The following is a 23,184-nucleotide window of genomic DNA, read 5'->3' on the forward strand; positions in this document are numbered from 1 at the left end:
ATAAACTATCTCGAAAAATTTCTTTTGACAAACACGTGACGGTGTTTCAAGACATGTGTCATAATATTGGAAAAATACTGTAATTACGGTAATTATATAATAGTCAGGATCAGTGATCGATTGCTATCTAACCTTTAATCACAGATATTGATCTAACGTAATCCACCGATCATTAATCCTAACACGTTTTAAAATACAATGAATAACAAAAAACCATTTCACAACAGAAAAATCAATGAAATCCACGGTTCAAACAATGCAATCGAAATAGAGTGAAAAATTTACAGCATAATCAATCACAGACTACGGTAAACTATTTCAACCTTTGTTAAAAATGTAAACAATTAATATTTATAAGAATGATCCGATTACTAACTGTCGACACCAGTGTTACTTTTTGATAATACTATTGTAAATAATCTGCAATCATCAAAACTTATCATTTGTGGTGAAGAACTGGCCGAAAAAGGTACGTGCAAAAAAATCGTTGTATTTTAATAATACTAGTAATAATAATAATAATAATATTAGTAATAATAAAAGTATTAATACTAATTATACTGACACTGATAATAATAATGATAACATCATAGTAATAACATAATAATAAATATAATATAATAATTATAATATTATAAATATTTCACTTATTTTTCACAGATGTTTAATAATAAAGGTTATAATAATAATTATTATTAAAATGTCAATAAATATAATATAATAATTATAAATATAATAATAATCATAATATAAATATTTCACTTACTTTTCACAGATGTTTAAGTTAAGCTTTTTGCTCCTATTCGTCTGCTGTGCGAAGTTGGTAGTGAGTCAACAATCGCAAAAATGTTTACGGTATCACGAACTTACAAACTATCTAACTGGCGTGCCAAGACGGGTAGTCATAGCAGGTAAAGAATGAAATGAAAACCATTACTTAAATGTAGATATCTTCTCACCGTGTCTGAATATAATTTCCCCCTTTTAATTCAACAACTTCACAAATAAAACATTCACCCACGATTATGTGTTTTAAAGCTAGATACAGATCTCATTTCTTTTCATAACATTTAACTTCCAGTTTATACCTTTTGTTGCTATTACTAATTGTAATTGTATAAGTATTTAAATTTGTATCCGTTTTTGTCGACAGAATACAATGTAAACCATGTATATTTCTACTTGATTGTGTATAATCCTGTATAAATATGTTGTTAAATAAATAAATGAGAATAATCGTGAGAGAAAAATGTTTACCAACAGGGTCCAAGACGTAAAATTGTTGTATTTTCCCCTTATCTCTTGGTCCGGTTGCTAATGATACAACATAATTACTCCAGCAATACTATTTTTGAGTAATTGGAGCCGCTCCCGCTCCAAACAAACTCATTATGGAGGTTTTTTTTGTGTTTTTTGTCCTCGTCTATACTGTATTTTTAGTCGCGTGGAAGCGACTCTATAGTTCTCTAAGTCGGTCGGTCGGTCTGTCTGTCTGTCTGTCTGTCGGTCTGTCTGTCGGTCTGTCTGTCGGTCTGTCTGTCTGTCGGTCCGGTATCACTATGCGTTTTATCGCTTTATGACCTTATCTTGATATCAGTTTAATCTAGCTAAGTCAATTTTTCACAGAATATTCCTTATGGCCAGGAATCGATGTGGTTATGTTTTCACGGTGCACAATAAAAAATTACGCGGTCTACGCACGATTTAACGAAATCACGTTTGTAATCATATCTTAACAACCATGAATCACAATTAAATAAAATTTGGTACTCATAAATTTCAGGGCATAAATCATCATATGGCAATACAATTACGTGCGTAGCGCATGTAACGCATGCGTACGCGCGCTTAAAATTTTCAAAATTTATTTTCGATGAAATAAGAGTACGTTTCAGGCAATTTTAAGCGTTTACAAAATTGCCATGAGTGCGCAGATTTTTGCGCGCGCACTGCGCGTTAAATGTTATTGCGCACACTTTTTGCCCGATTTCTGTTTTCTTGACTTAATTTTCAACTCGAAATTACGTTATACGAGCACGTCAAATGTGACAGGCTACGCACGTGTAAATTAAAAAAATATAAATGTTTTTAAACATTTCAACATTTTTAAACATGTTCAGTAATTTCGGTCAGTATAGTTCACTATGTCGGTCGGTCCGTCTGTCTGTCGGTCTGTCTGTCTGTCTGTCGGTCTGTTTGTCTGTCGGTCCGGTATCACTATGCATTGTAGCACGCGACTTAATGGCTGTTGGCCTTGTTATGTATCACTTGGGGAAAAAATACAATGAAAATACCCTAATTTCTATTTTCAATGTTGGTTGGTGTTCAGTTTCTGGCTAAAGAATTGCATTGCAGTAAAACACCATATTCACTTCTTCTTGTTAACGTTTTCCGTCTTCCGACATTACGCTTTCCACAATTTGTTTCCATTTTTGTCTGTTTATGGCAGGATGGTTTGTTATTGTGTTAGTGTCTACTTGTCCTTGTAAGCCTTTTTTTATTTGATTCATCCAGTTATTTCTTGGTCTTCCTACGGGTCGTTTTACTTTCCTGTTAGTTTCCTTCATTGTTTGTTTGATTGGGGTATCATCCGGTAATCTAATTATGTGTCCATACCATTTTAGTCTCCTTCGTTTAATTCTTTTACTCCATTCTTCTTGTTCTGTTTACTCGTATATTTTCGTGTTACACACTCTATCTGTTAATTTAATATTTATCATCTTTCGCAACATTTTCCTGTGATATATATATCTATACTCTCTTGTAATTTTTTGTTTAGTACCCAGAGTTCACTGTTATATAAGAAAATACTTGAGATGTATGTGTCAAACCAACAGGATTTTACGTCTATTGACATCGTTTTGTGTTCTGGCATATTCACTCCCATTGTAAAATACCAATTCTCCTGCAAAGTTAACGATACTTGCCCCCAAAATGACATTGTTGTTATTGATTTTATTTTGTATGTGAAAAGAAACCGTCATCGAAGAAGAACAACAAGATGTGGATGAAAACGAAATTGAAGGTATAACAATTTTTTGTTTATTGTACCACTCCATATAATTTATTTTTTTATTCTTTAATGTAATAATAATTTAATAACATTAATAATGCTAATTATGCAGACCTGTGAACTATATCGATAATATCGGGTAATAATTACTAGTCATTCATAAAAAGTTATTACAAATTGCGACAGTGGTTATTACAAAGTGCGACAGCGCTGAGTTATTACAAAGTGCGACAGCGTTGAGTTATTACAAAGTGCGACAGCGCTGAGTTATTACAAAGTGCGACAGCGCTGAGTTATTACAAAGTGCGACAGCGCTGAGTTATTACAAAGTACAATAGTAGTTACTGTATTACAAAGTGCGGCAGTTGTTATTACAAAGTGCGACAGCGTTGAGTTATTACAAAGTGCGACAGCGCTGAGTTATTACAAAGTGCGACAGCGCTGAGTTATTACAAAGTACAATAGTAGTTACTGTATTACAAAGTGCGGCAGTTGTTATTACAAAGTGCGACAGCGCTGAGTTATTACAAAGTGCGACAGCGCTGAGTTATTACAAAGTGCGACAGCGCTGAGTTATTACAAAGTACAATAGTAGTTACTGTATTACAAAGTGCGGCAGTGGTTATTGCAAAGTACGACAGCAGTTATTAAAAAGTAGTGCCATAGTATTATGTTATTACAAAGTGCGACAATTATTACAAAGTTCCACCATTTTACCGTATTATTACAAAGTTTGACAACTATATTACAATAATGTTACATCAGTTACTACAAGTGCCATAATAGTCATTAAAAAGTGCGATAGCAGTTATTAAAAAGTGCGATAGCAGTTATTAAAAAGTGCGATAGCAGTTATTTTTAAATGTAATTATTTTTTTATTTAATTTTAAAATATTCCGTAATAGTTATTACAAAGTGCGACAACTTTATTAAAAAGTGCAATAGCAGTTATTACAAATGCCATAATAGTTATTACAAAGTGCGACAACTTTATTAAAAAGTGCGATAGCAGTTATTACAAATGCCATAATAGTTATTACAAGTGCGACAACTTTAAAAAAAAAGTGCAATAGCAGTTATTAAAAAGTGCGATAGCAGTTATTTTTAAATTTGATTATTTTTTAATTTAATTTTTAAAAATTCCATAATATTTATCACAAAGTGCGACAACTTTATTAAAAAGTGCAATAGCAGTTATTACAAGTGACATAATAGTTATTACAAAGTGCGAAAATTTTATTAAAAAGTGCGATAGCAGTTATTAAAAATTCCATAATAGTTATTACAAAGTGCGACAACTTTATTAAAAAGTGCGATAGCAGTTATTACAAATGTCATAATAGTTATTACAAAGTGCGAAAACTTTATTAAAAAGTGTTACAAAGTGCGAAAACTTTATTAAAAAGTGCAATAGCAGTTATTACAAATTCCATAATAGTTATTACAAAGTGCAACAACTTTATTAAAAAGTGCAATAGCAGTTATTACAAGTGCCATAATAGTTATTACAAAGTGCGAAAACTTTATTAAAAAGTGCGATAGCAGTTATTTCAAATTCCATAATAGTTATTACAAAGTGCGACAACTTTATTAAAAAGTGCGATAACAGTTATTACAAATGCCATAATATTTATTACAAAGTGCGACAACTTTATTAAAAAGTGCAATAGCAGTTATTACAAATTCCATAATAGTTATTACAAAGTGCGACAACTTTATTAAAAAGTGCGATAGCAGTTATTACACATTCCATAATAGTTATTTCAAAGTGCGACAATGTTATTACCAATTGAGGTTGAAGTATTACAAAGTGCGACAATAGTCATTACAAATTGCTACAATTTTAAAACAAAAATAATCAGTTATTAAACTAGTTATTAAAAATGTGTGACAATTTGTTTACAAAGTTTGAAAATTGTTATTAAAATAGTGTGACAATTTGTTTACAAATTAAATACAGATTTATTTAATTTAGATTCACTTTTTGTTTATTTTCAGACGTCCTAAATGCTGACGAAGGTAAGCATTTTTATTATGAATATGCCTATACATTCCTTATTATAAGAAAAGATTATTGAATAATAATCTATTACACAAAAACTAAGAAGCAAAATAACGTACAATAACATAATCGAAAAAATAACCTCTTTAGTAGAGTAAATCTATATATAAATTATGGTTAATTCTGACATAGGCGAGCACAATGGAAACACTTCGGTACTAAACTCCGCCTTATCTATCTCAGATGTACCGCGAATATACCGCGTTATAACGCCCTAATTATACAATACGTTCACACGTACATGCGCATGCGTAGTAAATCAACAAACCCAGAGCCATAATAATAATAACATTATTTTGATGATTTTAAACAAAAAAATAGCTTTGATCCATTTAATTTAACGGCTCTGGCTGTGCGCTCCATACACGATCTTCGTGTTTATTGTAGGCTACAGCGATTCTCTAGTAATTGCTAGCATTGTTTTTACATATTTTTGGTTAAAATCATCTTTGCAGTAACTTTATGATTGCGTTATCTTAACTAAAATCTTTAAACAAATTGATTGTTTTGATATTTAAAACCTTGTGAATGTTATACATTTTTTAAGCACATGACTCCATACACTACATAGGCATAGTTGGACACAAAGATTGCTAGTAATGTACCACGTGACTTTTTAAAATCCGTGAATGCGCCGAGAGGTTTGTTGATGTACTACGCATGCGCATGTACGTGTGAACAGATTGTATATTTAGGGCGTTATAACGCCGTATTTAGGGGGTTATCGGCGTTATAACGCCCTAATACGGCGTTATAACGCAGTATTATTATAATTTTTTATTCTTTGGCGGAAATCAGCCACCGTAGATAAAGGCTTTTTAAAGAAAATTTCTGATTTCAATCGGTAAATTTTAACTCTACGCGCGGTAGAAGTAATTTCCGGGTTCACGGTAAGGTGCTGTGTCAATCACCTTGCAACTTCCCTGCATGGTTGGTTTCTACCAGGGAGTTGTAAAACAAATCCCTGTTTCAACTAAGTTGGCCTCTGGTGCTTGGTGGCGATAGCCATTTTTAGTTTATTTTCGGACCGCGCGTGTGAAGGTATATAGATAGTAGTACATAAAGATCAAATTAAATATATTCATAAAACATAGGAGTAGGCCTAATGTGGGAAATAATTATATAAGATTACATCGAGAGAACTGATGATAAGAGCTTTTGTTTGAATGAAAAGAAACCCGGATAGACGATTTGTTGAGTAAGCTGCCAGGAATGTATGTATACTGTGCACCGTTAGGACCCTGGAAAACTGCCCATGTTGCAAGCCGTCTAAAAGTCTTCATCGTCTTCCTTCTTAGGCCAAAAAGGCTCACTGTGTCGCGAAATAATGTATTAATTATACCAATTAGGATGGTATTTATTTGATTAAACGCCCGGAACACCTCTTCAATAAAACATCAATTAAAATAAGTATCGCCACCCTCTAGTAATAATAATTTTACCACCACCATTCTAAACAAAATTACAAATAGACGCCCTATAAAAAAAATTATGCGTTACCAATATGATCTATTCTTTGCAATTGCCACAAATAGCCGCCCTATAAAAAAAATCATGCGTTACTAGTATGGTTTATTCTTTGCCATTGCCGCAAATAGCCGTCACAAGTAGTTTAAATTCGTCGTGTCATTACCCTACCCTCTTGGGGTAGAATTATATTTACATAGAAAGTCACATATTGCTCATTCTTCTGAGGGCCTACTTATATTTATACAACATAACTGCCCATCCTAATGATGGCTTATTGTATTTTTTATTTAATACTTTGAATTAATCTGTAAAACTATTAAGTTTGATGCATTGTGAAATAAAAACGAATGAACGAACGAACTTATGGCATGTTTTTTATTACAGATGTTGTAGAGATTGTTGAAGTTGTCGAACCGAGTAAGTAATTTATATATAGTCATTAAACTACTGCAGCAGCAATGTTGGAAGCATGATCAACGTTGAATGTGAACATTATACCTAATAGTAGGCCTACAATGTAAATTCACAGTATGCATCGTTAGGAGGCTTTCGATTTGCGACTACCTAGAACTTGATACATGACGTAATATTAATTTGTTGCGCGCATGCGTTTAAGAGTGGTTTGGGAATTTGAGCCAAGTCGGTCGTCGTCAAACCCAGTTTCGGCGATTCCAGGTCCAGGTGACGATTCTGTACCAACAAACATGCGCATTTGTTTTGGTGTGCACGGTCTTGCAAACAAAAAAATTAGATGACTTTGGCCAAATAACGTCATGTATAAGTCCTACAGAAATAGGTCAAAAATCAAAACCTAATTACTCTACTGAAAATATCATCTTACATTTAATTTTATAGCAATCCTAACAAGAGGAGAAGCTGTTACTGCTTCACAAAGTTCCGAGGGATGGTCCGGTGTGGCGTCACGGGCAATTGATGGCGGTTTACAAACTGGCTACAGCAGTGGCTCCTGTACTCATACACGTAAATATCATGCTAATATTATTATCATTTACATTATTTTTGCTAAAATTAAATAATAGTATTTTTATAAAATCATTTTGGGGATGTCATGTCCAAATAATTAATTACCTCGAGTATTTATTATATATGTATTCAAAATACCACTTTCAAACGTAGAGGCTACAATAAATTATTATTCTTTTATATATGGTAAAAGAGCATGACGTTTGAAATCAAACCCATCTTTAATACACACAAAATACGCACATAATGCTTCTACTAATAATGAAGAATTGTTCACATTTCATTTTTAAAGAAAACTCTGGCACCAGCTGGTGGAAGGCTGACTTGGCGGAGACCAGTGACATTTTGTTTGTCAGGATTTATAACCGGAACTGTAAGTTTAATTTACTCAAGTATTTTCATTTTTACGATTTGTCAGACGATAACTATACTTGTTATAAAAATTATGAAGCATAGGTTTTCCTGATTCCTAAGTGATGATTGCTTTCTGGTCGTAATGACTTTATCGCTTAGTTGTTGAAGTAAAGGGTTCATATTAGGCCTAATAATGTAGTATCCTTCTCATTTGATTTTTAAAGAATCGTACAATTTTTTTTTCTGATCAATCATCGTTGTGCTAGAGATGGAACTCTATTGGAACTAAGCTTTAGTCTTTACAAAATATATAAAATAAGGGTATACGATATATCCATATAGATATCTATATAAATATCTATTGTCCCGAATCCGTACACCAGATACGATAGTATGAACGCTTTTATTCTTTAACACTAAACCCATTTTCCATAAATGCGGCGACGTATGCGCGATGCAAGAAGAGATCATACAAGCGACAGTTCAGATGATCCACAACTTTGTATACCATGTTAGTTGCGTGACGTATTCCTCCTTCTTGCGTTGCGTTCTGTGGGAACCAAGCATTAGTAAGTCAATGTTGTATGTTGATTATGTTTACAATTAAATATCCGTATTAATCAACTATTGCTTATATAGCTTTTGGCGAACGTTTGGAATCAGCCGTAGTACGCGTTGGAGACAACGAAAATGCCGATGCCAATGACCCTTGTGGAAGTCCCGTAACTACGATTGACGTCAGAAACGGACCAGTCATCGACAAGTATTGTGCTGCCGGGACGAGGGGAAGATACATCAGTGTTCATGTTGCTAATTACCTCACCTTGTGCGAAGTAGAAGCTTATTCTGCAGGTAAGAAGCAGCAACAATTCGGCAATATTGTTTTCACTGATGATCTGAATTGTAATACTGAGCTTTTTAGAAAACTGCGCAAAAAATATCAAAATACATTTGCCTGAGTTTATTATAAAATATTATAGTGACTTAGGCCTCAATATTTAAATTGATGTATATGATATGATGTATGCAAGTATATCAGATATTTAACACTAAAACACTATAATAGTTTAATTGCGAGAACACTATGGATACTAAATGAAGTATGTTTATTCATCAAATCATTGTGTGAAAATAGTGCTATGTACAATGTTAAAGTAAAATTATAACATTAACTCATCAAATCTAGGGTCTTAGAAAACTACTAGATATGTTTACAAAATGTTCCGTGGGTTAGGATTGAGGAAATCAATACAAATACAACTGTTCAGCTCAAAAGAGTAGAGTCCCCTGTAAATACTAATAAATACCTCGTTATATATTATTTCAACATTACAGAGTTGCTGAGTCAAGGCCGTTTCGCTACACAAAGTTCTGAGGGATGGAGTGGCGTAGCAAGCAGAGCAGTTGATGCTTCGCACTCTGGGAACTACAACCACAATACCTGCACTCACACACGTAAGTTATAGACGTTTATTGTACCGTTCGGATGTCTGAATGTTGTAGAAAAAATAAACAAACATCTTTTTGTATGATTATTTCGAATGTAGTTTTTTTACTAACTATATCAATAAGTTGAATAATGTGATTTTCCTTTAGAGCGCCAACCTCAGAATTGGTGGAAGCTTGATCTTGGAAATTCTTACACAGTCAGATTCGTGAGAATTTACAATAGACACGGTAAAAACTTATCTAGGCAAAGAACATGAATTATTCGTTCATATTCTATTACTTTATTAAATATGCATTAGGTGTGACGTAATAATTGGACTGCCTCACATTATATATTACTTGAGGCAAGTTTAGGTAACAAGCAATATAGGCCTACTATTATAATATAATAATAAATTCATGTTAAAACAATACGTTAGTACAATTGCCATATTGTACAATATAACAATAGAAACAAAAATAGGCCTAATAAAGTTTGTTTTAATACTGAGAAATTAAAGTAACAATGAATTAAATTTAAGATTGCTGTAGAGAGCGATTAGCTGGTGCCATTGTCCGTGTTGGCGATGACGAAGGCATGACGTCAAACCCTCAATGCGGAGAACCAATAGCAGCTGATGACACTACTGCATCATCCATCATCGACCGACAGTGCAATCCTACACTTGATGGTCAATACGTCAGTATATCCCTAGAAAACAACTACCTAACTCTTTGTGAAGTCGAAGTATGGGGAGATGGTATGAACTAATGTAGTTAGCGCAATAGCGTATTAATTTTATGTGTAAAAGCATGTACAAATCTTTCAGAATAATAATAAATAATAGCTATAATTAATATATTTATATATATATAATAATAATCTTTTAGAGATAAAAAATAAATGTCACGGGCACTTGTGTGTCTGTATGCATACAATGTTCCAAGCTAAAACAGAATTCTTTGTTTATCTTTTTCAGGAGATATGGAAAGACCTGTCGTTTCTGAATCTCCTTCTGGTAATGCTCACTACTGGTCATAACAGACTAGATAATCATATTAAGATATGAATCCTATTCTTGACTTATCTTGTATTAGGCTTACATATAAATATAGTTCTAATTCTCCTGTCATTCTACTGCAGATACGAGGCTTCATACATGAAAGTCTTCCAGTGGATCTGAATACATGTCATGTAATGATATAAATATGTATATAATTATGACACTAAATAACTAATTCTAAATATGGTTAGATTCTAGCCCAATGAAGCAGCGGCTACTGCAAAACCAGCATGATGATAATAATTATGATTATTATGAAGTATTTTAAAATTAATTTAAGATGAAAAAATGAATGAATAAGGTACAATTACGAGAAAATTTCGAGAAAAGAAAAGAGCAAATATCTGACAATACCGTGCTCCCTGAAGCAAAGCTACTTTGAAATAGATATTCAATTTAAACCTGTTTGGGGCTGCTTCATTGGACTTGAATCTAAAGGGCCTTTCACACCTGTTCCGGCACGGTTCCGGTCCGGCAAATCGAACAAAAATGTTTCGTTTTTACGACGCTCCACGCAGCCAAGCACCAACCGATATGCGCGTAGCCGCGTGAAAACGAAACATTGACGTTCGATTGGATTTGCCGTCGCCGGACCGGAACCGTGCCGGAGCAGGTGTGAAAGGCCCTTAACTCTAGTCAGGCAAGCTCGATTGTCTAGAACGCTAGGCTAGAGATACCGGAGTAAATGGGTTAGTGTCCCAAATTTGAATTGTATTTATGTTTACTTGCTAAGGGTTGTTGTCGGCTGGAAAACCCACTGCTCAGAGTTCATTAGGATGGCAAGGTTTATCGATGAGAGCCGTTGATGGCGATTACGGGGCAAGATACAACCAGAGAACTTGTACTCATACTCGTGAGTTTTTACATTAATGATTATAGTGTACATTCTGTTATTACTTTTGCCAATAATTATATTATTAGTTGGCTATTTTTTAATTTTGTTTAATTTGGTAAAATAACAATTTTCAAAGTATATTTATACTTACACTGTTTGTTTAACAATTTGTATGCACGATAGAGAGTCTACAGTTTTTAAGTTATCTACTTAAATTGTTAGGCCTCACAGAACATATCGATTTTCATGAAAATTATATTGGATGACTTCACAAAAGCTTAAAATCTCGATTTCCCTTCAACATAAGCTGAAATATTAGCACGCCCTCTGTCCTCTGCATTTTGTCAAACATTTCACTCATTCCTCTGAACGCTGAATGGATTGTTTATATTGGGGGAGGGGGTGGGGGGTGTCAAATATTAGTGGTCTGCATTTCAACCAATTATTGAAATGCAAATTGTATAAATATAAATCTTAACGAAAAGCTATATGTGCCCACAGATGGTTCTTTTGATTTACCGAAATTTTTCATAGCGTAAATGTAGGCCTATATATAGATTGATGTTAGTGTTATTTATGATTATCAAAATAACAAGCATGCATCTGTATACTTGTATATATTAAAAATGTTTATATTCCACGTTTAGAAAGCGACAACCCAAGTTGGTGGAGAGTTGATCTTGGACAATCACTAACTGTACGATATGTGAGGATAAGGAATCGAGCAGGTCTTGAATCACGAATTTCATTTTTTTTAAAAATCATTTAAATGTTTATGAAAGTAAATGTAATTGTACAGTATTGGTACAATTACAGTAATAGTGATAATAAACGTCGACCTTATATTAGTCGATATGCACAAAACTTCAACGCGCTTCACATTATTAACAATAATTAAGTAATGTTTTGGATCAAACACGTCTGGAAACATGCTCCCATAATGTTGTGTCTGTAATCAGCGCAGTTGTGTTTTGACCTTTACCAGGTACCCATGTTTACACCTGAGAGGCAAACGTAAGTAGAGTGTCTTGCCTAAGGATACAAGCAATGCGACGAACTTCGGATTCGAACTCACGATCAATAGTCCATCCTACACGCCTTACGCCATCATATTAGATAATGTTGACTGGTACATTTTATTATGATATTAACATTACCTCCTACCAATTATTATTTTGTAATATTTTGCACCTAGATTGTTGCAGTGATCGATTAAATAATGCACAAGTTCGTGTTGGTGACAACGAAGATGTGATGTCAAACGCTGAATGTGGAGAAGCATTTACTTTGGAAGACATCACCAATGTACCTTCCCCAGCCAGAATCTGCAATGGCGATGAAGGCCTTCAAGGACGGTACGTTAGCGTGAACGTAAACAACTATCTAACTCTCTGCGAAGTTGAGGTTTATGACGGAGGTGAGTAGCCTACGAATACCGTACGATTTGACGTTTTTGTGACGTTGAACATTCAGTAGTCTAGCCACTAGACACGGTATTTACAAACAAAATTAGCCATCAAACATTCGGTAATGCATTTTAAATAAATATAAATAAATGTATATATTCTCTAAATATAACAGTGTTGCTTACTGGAGGTACTGCTTCTCAGAGCTCGGATGGATGGGGTGGGGAAGCTGCAAGAGCAATTGATGGAAACCGAAATCATCTTTACGGAGGCAGCTCATGCACACACACCCGTAAGTATGCACACTCACACGCGTTCTTGATTAGATTTGGATTTGAAGGTAAACTAACATAAAATAAAGAGAGAATCTAAACATGTTTGTGAGAGTGTACTGAAATTGTACTATATCATGTATGATTCCACCGGACTTTCGAGTTAAAATAACGATTGTGAGGCATTTTGATAAACAGGCAAACTATATTGACATGTTTTACTATAATAATAATATCACATTTTTATAGCGCCCTTTTATGAATACAAATTATCATTCACTTATGAATGACTTATGTTACACTTCAACTACATGTACAGCTAAGTGTGATCTAGCACGACGGGGTAACTCGTGCTCGCCTCGAAAGATACTAGGTTCTTTACAATTGACAATTCTTATCCGATCCGAGCTGAGACTTGTTCTACCACCACCATAACCATGGAGAGAGTGACCCTCGAACCCTTGTAATAATAAATTACTCAAAGAGCCGGGCTTCCAGGGAGCCCTTCGCGGCTCGCTATCCCACAACATAATGTTACTCGCTTCGCTCGCAAAGTATTTTATTTGTATACGTCCCCCACTATTAAAAACAGATCTGTGCCGTTGCTTGTGGCTATGCACGGATTACGGTCCCACTGCGTTGACCACTCGGCCACTCACTCACTAAACGTAAAATACAAAACGTAATACAATACAAACATGAAAAGAAATAAAATGAAGGCATATTCCTGAAAAGATGAATAGCATATTGAGAGTGAACAAAGTTTAAAAAGGATTTAATAAAAAAAGAAACAAGGATGACCGATTAGGTTTCTATTAATTTTTCGTTCTTTTTAACATTCTAAATCGTTACTTTGGCAGACGAAAACAATTTTATCTTTTTGCTCAAAAGAGTACAATAACAATTATAAATAATTGACATAAATAACATAATACCATGTTAATTTCGTCAGAATTTTAAATACAGTAACACGCATTTGTAATATTGATATTGATTGGAGTAAACGACAACAAATGTTTATTGACTAAACTGATTTAAATCAAAATTGGTTAATAATAAAATCTATGCAACGTTTAAAACTTATTATAAAAGGTCAGAACATTCATCTGACTGTGTTTATGTTCTATTATCTCTAGTTTAATTTCCATTTTAGGCTGAAAATATATACTGTAGCTCCTCTTGGATGCATCTGGAGAATGCTTTTTATCATTACACATTTTATTTATATTATTTAATGTTTTGTCTTCGTTTTAGAGAATCATCCTAACTCATGGTGGAAAGTCGATCTTCTGGAAACTTTTGACATTACTTCCGTAACTATTTTCAACAGAGCAGGTACGTAAAACTTACAATGCTTTCTCTCCGGAAGTGCGTACACTCTAAGTTTATTCATACACGAAAGACGAAAACTTGGTCTTTTGTCATTACATGCAACATGAGAAACAGATGCTAAAGATGATTTTCTTCCAAATACCAGATTGCTGTACAGATCGGATAGTCGGTGCTATCGTTCGGGTGAGCCGCGAAGAAGATAGCCAATCTGGCGAACAATGCGGCGAACCAGTTAGTAGCATTGATGTTTCACGCTCACCCAGAATCGTTCGAAAATGCACCCTTAATGGCCAATATGTTTCGGTTACCGTCAGTAACTACCTCACCCTCTGTGAAGTGGAAGTTTTTGGAACACGTAAGTGAGAAACAACATTTCATATGTTTAATTATAAATCCTAAAATTCAACATCACGTGTCATTCTGCCGCAAACAAATCCAAATCCCGGTAATGATGTGGTAACAATGACGTTAGTTTCATTGGCAGCATATTGGAGGATTAGGAAATTGATAACGTAGCACTTGCAGTGCATGCTACTAGACGCATTGTTCCCGGTTTACGCTTTAAGCGACACAAGCGCAGCAATAAAAGTTTATTAAACCAATTTGTGTTGCTAGTTAGTACACCATGATTGAATTATTCAAATGTTTGACTAATGTATTTGGAAGTTATGCTATAAATGAGTTTATAATGTGACTCTTTGTAAGCATGTTGTGCTGTAGTGCTCTAGGATAGTGGGTAAGGTTTGTGTTGTGTGTTGTTTGATTGTGAGGTGTCTGAGATGATAGACGATAACAATGGGTACGAATATCACATGTATTATTCGTCAAATTAAAATCTAGCTTTCCGTTTCCTTTTTCCTAGACAACAAAGAAAGCAACTGTTTGTATAAAGCCATCCGACCTTTTAAACAAGTGCCTCGTGTTGAGCCGTGAAATGTGCTAAAAGACAAATTTGTGCAAACAACCATATTTTGTGCAAACGTGGCACCCTCAAATGTACATGCAAATCTGTAAAAAATGTATTATCCACTGATGTGCACATCACACCGTTAAATGTAAAAACGATAAGTTTTATGTTGAATGTGCAAATGAGATTCTAAAATGTGCAGACCTGTATTTTTATATATTTTTTTGCATGCGGATTTATATGAGCTCTGGTTTTATCAAATACTAAAAATACCATGCCCTGTTCAAAATTCTCTGCACAATTGAATATTGATGCAAGAAAATCATCACAATTTCAAACTGTATAAATTGTTCAAATTGCGCATAACAGAAATACAGTTTGAATATAATAATAATCTATTGAACTCATTTAACTATGTTTTGTGAATTTCTTTGAAATGAGAGGACAACTATAAAGGACTTCAATTTCGACGGTATGGAAGTTACCATCTCCAGCAAGCAGCGACCACGTGTCAGTCTTCTGACATGATTGTGTTTTTTTTTCAAAACAGATTATTTCAGCCTGTAAGTAGGCCTACTACAATTAAATATGAAGTGGCTATATTTTGAAACCATGCAATGTTTTCCAAATCTCGCTGTTTTCACATTTGAGGGTAACATTTTTGCACAAATGTGGTTGTTTGCACAAATGTGACTTTTTGCACATTTCACGGCTCAACATCCCGTCCCAAAAGAAAGCCATACAATTCATGACCAGGCACTCATCATTCGTGAGAGTAGAAAACAATCATTCTTTCTCTGTTAATAATTATTATTATTTATTTTTTAGCTGATGCTGACACCATAGCTGCACGAGAAGCAGGTAGAAAAAACAATTTAATTGTTATAAATAATATTCTTCAAGAGATTTACTTGATCTGAATTTGAAATTATTATTGTATCTCACATATTCTGATACTGATAATATGCTATTATTTTAGCTGCCGCTGAAGCCGCCCGTTTGTTGGCGGAACAAGAACGAGCAGCAGAAGAAGCACGGCAGAGAGCAGAGGCCGAGGCAGCGGCAGAGGCACAGCGTTTGTTAGAAGAGAACAGAGGTATAAGACTTGTTGGAGGTGATTCTGAAAGTGAAGGAAGGGTCGAAATATTCTTTAACAATGTATGGGGTAGCGTATGTGATGATTACTGGGACCTGTTTGATGCATCTGTTGCTTGCAGACAAATGGGGTTCGCGGCAGGAGCACTGGAAGCACCAATGCGAGCTACATTTGGACAAGCTGTGGGGATAGTAATCCTTCTGGACGACCTTTCGTGTTCTAATGCTCCTGGAGAGAGAGCTTTGACAGACTGTCCTAATGCTGGCATTGGTATTCACAACTGTGCTCACAGTGAGGATGCTTGTGCCGTATGTAATAGTAAGTATTATAATTAAACAATCGTGTTTATCAAATATAAGTAAAATACACATTTTGCTTAAAGATCTATGTTGAAACAGACAGCAGAAACCTTATGTTCCTCCAACCTCCATATTCGGTAGGCCCTACCGTTTTTTGATCACGCGAATGACATTTTGACAGCACTTTTACGACATTATTTTGAAGTTATATGCTGACTAGTCATCTTAACGGTGCAATTAAATATGTCGTAGGGTTTCAATATCTTCTTTACACTTATTTTGTAAAAAAAGTTCATGCATTGAGTACGTACTTATAATTAATTATGGAACACAATTAGCAATTCAAAGGTCCATTATAAAACGACTCCAATGTCCGATACTATATTATTAGACGGCTTTTTCAGTCGAATGTTTTCCATAAGTATATTGATTTTAAGTAATGCGGAGTAAAATAAACATAACATCTTCATATTTGTTTAGCCGGCAGTCCACCACCTATTCCTAGTATACATGTTCGACTTGTTGGCGGAAGTAGTGCTAACGAAGGTAGAGTAGAGGTGTACATCCACGGCTTCTGGGGAACTGTTTGTGATGACTCTTTTGATCTTAATGACGCAAATGTCTTCTGCAGACAAGCGGGCTTTGAACACGGTGCACAGGATGCCCTGCAAAACGCTCCCTTTGGACAAGGTACGTCATTAAGCATCGCCCTGGACGATGAAGCTTGCTCTGGAACGGAAACAGACTTTATGAGCTGCGGAAACGCGGGCATCGGAAGACACAACTGTGGTCATCACGAGGATGCTGGTGTTATTTGTAATAGTAAGTTGTCGCTTTTTTTCTCTTTGGTGGGGTGTCCCACATTTATTCTCATATGCATAAATATAAAGACTAAATAAAATATGGTTAGTACGGTACACTATCAGTGTCTAATATCTCTTATTATCTTCCATTGTATTTATTTTCTTTCTTTTTAAATTTTTGCAAACATTCACAAAAGATATGTTTATTTCTTTTCTACAGCATCCATGGTTTTTTTCTTTCAGTATTTGCATACTCATTTTCTGTATACTTCACATACAGAATATAATTTGTTTTATGTGAATTAGCTTTTCTATAGAATATTCATATAAAATATATATTTTCCATGTTACAAAGGTTATACACAAACACAATCTAGTTAATAATGTTCACAATTCTCTCTTATCCTATTTTAACCATATAATTTTCCTCTTTTAATTATAATTTTTGTATTACCTGCTTTATAATGTTCTTCTCATCATTTGTAAAAATGTTGAGATGTAACCTGAATTTTAATTCATTTAAAAACATATTGTATACTGATGTCCTCCAGATCCATTTATTAACTTCCATAAGTATTTTACGTTTGTATAAACACAATATTCCTAAAGTTCCAATTTTTATAAGAAAATTTTCATTTTTTTAAAAGGAAATTAAGCAAGTTGTCGCTACTCCCTTGTATAATAAACTGATTATCCAGTACGTGTATATTCGTTTAAATTAACACTATGAAATTAACTATTCAAGATTCCAGATTCAAGAAATTTTATTTGTCCATAAAACTGGAAATTCACTTTGCTTGGTAGATTAAAACAACAACAAAAAAACAAACATAAAAAATGTTGCAACAATATAAAACGTGCAGTATTAAACAGATTAAAATACAAGATAGAGATAAAAATTAAAAAAAACGTTAAAAATGTAAAACTATTTAAAAATTGCATTATCGTCTAACATTAGAATTAAAAATATGAATGCTATTTACAACGAAGGATTTTCTAGTTCTACAAAGATTTGTTCTTGGAGATCGTAGCCTAATACCTGATCTATTTAAGTTATAACAGTAATGTAACGGATGAGTGGGGTCTTTCATAATATTGTTAACTTTTTTTTAAATACTCTTTTCATAGATGAATGAACAAGGCGTTAGATCAGCTTTAATAATACGTTGTGTAATTTTACGTGGTCTCTCAATATTTTTCTTATCATTTTCAGTAAAGTTAACCATAAAAACATCCAATGCTAAGAGATAAAATACTTTGAATAATACTTTGATAAAATAGAATTAAAATAGTGTTATCAACTCTAATTTGCTTGAGTTTTCTGAGAAAGTAAAGCCTTTGAGATGCCTTCTAGGAAATCATGAGAGAGTTTGACTCCCATTTTAATTTGTTGTCAATTATAGTACCTAAGTATTTGTATTGGGTTACTCTTTCAACCTCGGTTTCTTTAATAGTTATTACATTATGTTCAACTGCGGTTTTACGAAAATCTATTATCATCTCTTTGGTTTTAGTAATATTAAGTATTAAGTTCATATCCTCACACCAATTAACAAATCTTCCAACTTCATTAACAAATTCATTTACATTATGCTTACTATCGCAAAGAAAACCACTAATTACAGTATCGTCAGCGTATTTTACAATATTGCAATCTTTACTTAAAATATTAAAACTACTTGAATAAAAAGAAAACAAAATTGGGGAAATAACACATCCTTGAGGAGCTCCAACACTGATAGATTCTTTGTTGGATAGGATACCATTGCACTTAACCATCTGCGGTCTATTAATCAAAAACCTATATAAAACTTTGGCGAGCTGAGGTGAGACATTAAAACTTAATAATCTATCAATTAAAACATGTGGTAAAATAGTTAGAAGTTTTCCATATGCGTGGAACAGTACCATTTCTAAAAATAATATTAAAAATATAAGTAAAAATTGGACATAGTTGGATATTGCACACTTTTAAAATTCTGTTTGAAATCCCATCTGGTCCAGTTGCCTTTTACACGTGCAAATTATCTTAAAACCTCGTCTTCATTAACAACAACATTATTATTATCATCATTACCAATATTGTTATTATTATTATCATTATATTCATTATCTTTAATTGTTAAGTTTCTCACTGTTAGTCATATTGACCATCATCAAATCTGCAGAAAAATTTGTTTAAGGAGTCCACAAACTTCTTGTCACAGTCACCTACGTATTTTTTCGGTTTTTCTTTGTAGTCAGTGAGCATATGCATTGCCTTCCAGGCCGAACGCGTGTCTTTATCCTTGAAATGTTTTTCCATTTTAGCTTTATATTTTTGTTTTGCTAGATACTAGCATCAACCTCCTTCTGAATTCGCTTCGCTTCATCTTTCTTACCGGCTGCATATTCTTTTTTCTTTTTAACTATGAGACATTTCGTTTCATGTAAAAACCATGGCTTGCAATTAGGGTAAATTTTTGTCTTCCTTTTAGGTATAATGGTATCAGCACAATAGTTTATGTATGAACAAACAGCATTTACTTCAACATCGATAGAATTTTCGGATTCTGAGAAAACACCCCAGTCCGTAGATTCAAAAAACCCCTTTAGCATATCAATTGCCTCTGTGCACCAGATCTGCCTTTCTTTGACTACAGGCTTCTGTCTTTTTAGGATTGGCTTGTAGAGTGGTCTTAGGATCACGTTGTCGTTCATATGTAAATGAATTACTTATCTTTCAAAATTATCACCACGAAGTGTTTATCTTTCATAGTTATGGCACCAGCACCAGATGTACTTGTTAGACTAGTTGGAGGTGGTGCGGCCAACGAAGGAAGAGTTGAAGTGTGGAGGCTTGGACATTGGGGAACTGTTTGTGACGATTATTGGTCAGCAGAGGACGCACGTGTGGTCTGCTTCCAACTAGGTTTTACTAGCGGCGAAATGGATTCACCATTACGCGCTAGGTACGGTCCTGGTAGTGGTGCCATTCATTTGGATGATGTCAGGTGTAGTGGATCCGAGAGTAGTGTACTCGATTGCCCTTCCATTCATAATCATAACTGTGGCCACCATGAAGATGCTAGTGTTATATGTTATAGTAAGTTTTTGGGGCTTAGTGTTGGGGTATGTTCTAAAATTGGGTAGCCGGCCTGCTCTGAGTAATTTGTGTCATGTACATCGTTATAGGCCTACAGTATATTTAAGCGCCTTGCTCAGTAGTAGTAAGAACCATCTGAAGATGCACTTTCGATAAATTCTCTTCGCCAACCACGAATTCAAAATTATTCATGTTTTACTTGAAATATCCTAAAACGTAGACACAGACACGTCGCATTTAGCAAGTGCTAAATCCAATTTTCAAATTTATAATTAATTCCGGTCATGAGAGGCCCGTTCGGGCCTGGTTATTTTACCTAATGATTTTGACGCTTACCAATGACCAAATACCGTGACCATCACAATAACATTATATAATTATTGGAAATAATAATCGTTTTGTTGGAAAAAAGTGTATTAAACACAGAGAGACTAGTTTTGTGGATTTTAAAAAATGTATCGATTATAAAAGTATTAATACTGTATTCACAGGTAATGTAGGTACTGCCGGTGGCGTTCGATTAGTCGGAGGATCAAACGAACGTGAAGGCCGTGTTGAAATTTATTTAAGTGGAAGGTGGGGTACAGTATGTGATGACTACTGGGATAGGAACGATGGTAATGTATTGTGCAGACAGCTAGGCTTTGGTTTAGCAAGTGAAGCCCCATCGAATGCTAGGTTTGGACAAGGAGGTGGTTCGATTAACTTGGATGATGTTAGATGTTCCGGATCAGAGAGCAGTCTTGGTTCCTGCGGTAACAGAGGAATAGGAGTCCACAACTGTGCACATTCCGAAGACGCCGGTGTCATTTGTCTTGGTACAGTTTAGATATAAATAAAATATGTTGTATGCGTTTGATAATATAGGACCTGTTGGACCTACTTTCGAATATTTATATTTGAAATAATAACTATTAATGAGGATGTGCAAAACATAGTAACGAAACAACCTTTAAATGAGGAAATGTTCTTAGTAAGTACGCTCAAAGTTAGTCGTCGGAATTTATTGACTATAGCGTGTAAAAGAAGACTTAAGGCTTAAACGCTCATCGGGTCGGGCCGGTGCAACTGGAATGTATAGTTATTATACCACACTATTCCATCGGTCAACTACGCATCACATATTAATGATTATAATTGAATTAGGCCTAATGGTTGTTTAATAGACGTTCACGTTTTTTTTCTTTGTAAATTCATAAGTAACTCTGTGATGCATTAATTAAAATTCAAAAACTCAATTATGGTTTCAATAGCCACATGATGGTTCAGAGAAGGACAATAATACGAAGACCTGAATTTGATGCAATAGATTTGAACGAATTCGAAATCTTAAAGCTCTGTCTACACTATCAAACTTTATGTGACAACAAATATGATGTGCCCATATCTGGACATGATTTCATATCATCACTACGGTACCGTATTTAGGCTTTCATAGTGTAGATAGAGCAGCTTTAGGCCTACCTGATCATCTCCTATTACTTCTAGTTACTCGTTAATCGTTTATTAATGCGTTTTATATAACACCTATATAAATTCCTGTCATTTGATTGGACGAATGTGGGTCACATGGCGTCCAATAGTACGCACTATTCAACGATCGTTAAATAGTACTTTTTGAAACATTTTTGTGTACGAAAAAAAAACGTCTAGATGTTATATAAAACAAATAATGAATGTTTTGTATTCGTGTAATGGTACAAATAATGGCACTTGGTGAATGATGAAAGGTTATATCAACTCGGCTTTGCCTCGTTGATATAACCTTTCATCATTCACCTCGTGCCATTATTTGTACCATTGCACTCATAAACATTCATTATTTGTATAACATAAGGTGGTATATCAAATATTTGTAAAATGTAACGATGAGTAGTAGTTTGTTAAGTTAATTTTTACATTTGATTTTTTAAAGCCATTAACCGACCTGCGCGGTTAAGACTTGTTGGCGGAAATGGATATTTCGGACGAGTTGAAATAAATATTGATGGAGAGTGGGGCACTGTGTGTGATGATTACTTTGGCATAGAGGAAGCTCGGGTTGTCTGCAGAGGATTAAATTTACCAGAAGCTACTGAGGCAATATCAAGAGCCGCATATGGTCAAGGAAGTGGGCCTATAATATGTGATAACCTTGGTTGTAATGGAAATGAAAATGATTTGGCTGCTTGCTCCTCTAATGGAATTAGAATACACAACTGCGCTCATTCCGAGGATGCTTCTGTCTACTGCGGGCGTAGACGTAAATATTATAATTAATTACATACGTTAATATTGTTTTTAATATATTTTAATAAAGTGGTGTGTTGTTCAACCGTACCACCCTATCCAATCTAATGAACCCGGATCTAATGGTTAACGCACCTAAATATGAAGTAGAATGGGATCTGGATTCGAACCGGTTTGGGTTGGCTTTTTCTTATTTTCACAGAATTCCTCATCTTTACAGAGTAGGCCTACTTGATACATTTTCAGTGATAACAATTTTACAATCATTACACTATTAAAGCTATATTTGTTTTATTCTCTCTGCAGCTTTACCTAGACTACATTGCAGCTGGAGCAGAGGCTGTTGGTGGGGTTAAGGCAAGTTCTACGTCGCATCTCTGATGAACTACAGAAAAACAGTTATCTTATATTCTATTTTGGCTTTTTGGCGAAATTTATATCTTTTTGTGGGGATTCTTTATATTTCTAGAATTGTATTCAAACAAATTAAATACTATTAATGCAACAATACCTTTTGAATATTCCTTTTTTTGTGTTACATTTCG

At 34.3% G+C, this 23,184-nt stretch overlaps 1 protein-coding gene across 1 annotated transcript; it reads left to right on the plus strand.

Moving 5' to 3' along the window:
• The first annotated feature begins 456 nt into the window (after positions 1–456).
• LOC140044870 (uncharacterized) lies at positions 457–23,140 on the plus strand. The gene is made up of 25 exons (XM_072089561.1): positions 457–469; positions 776–911; positions 2,975–3,025; positions 5,012–5,032; positions 6,930–6,962; positions 7,401–7,526; positions 7,822–7,902; positions 8,523–8,735; positions 9,219–9,338; positions 9,480–9,560; positions 9,854–10,072; positions 10,292–10,330; positions 11,109–11,228; positions 11,858–11,938; positions 12,406–12,627; positions 12,792–12,908; positions 14,143–14,223; positions 14,366–14,575; positions 15,956–15,988; positions 16,107–16,541; positions 17,003–17,344; positions 20,084–20,410; positions 20,902–21,228; positions 22,326–22,652; positions 22,946–23,140. The coding sequence occupies exons 2-25, from the start codon at positions 776–778 to the stop codon at positions 22,993–22,995; spliced, it is 3,792 nt and encodes a 1,263-aa protein (XP_071945662.1). The 5' UTR covers positions 457–469; the 3' UTR covers positions 22,996–23,140.
• Positions 23,141–23,184: the final 44 nt, after the last annotated feature.

This window comes from Antedon mediterranea, chromosome 3 (assembly GCF_964355755.1).
Source record: "Antedon mediterranea chromosome 3, ecAntMedi1.1, whole genome shotgun sequence".
NCBI classification, from domain to species: domain Eukaryota; kingdom Metazoa; phylum Echinodermata; class Crinoidea; order Comatulida; family Antedonidae; genus Antedon; species Antedon mediterranea.

Coding starts and splice junctions, on each gene's coding strand:
- LOC140044870 (XM_072089561.1), top strand. CDS start 776: ATGTTTAAGTTAAGCTTTTTGCTCCTATTCGTCTGCTGTGCGAAGTTG. Junction 11,939..12,405: donor GAGGATAAGGAATCGAGCAG/GTCTTGAATCAC, acceptor TTTTGCACCTAG/ATTGTTGCAGTGATCGATTA. Junction 14,576..15,955: donor AGTGGAAGTTTTTGGAACAC/GTAAGTGAGAAA, acceptor TTTATTTTTTAG/CTGATGCTGACACCATAGCT.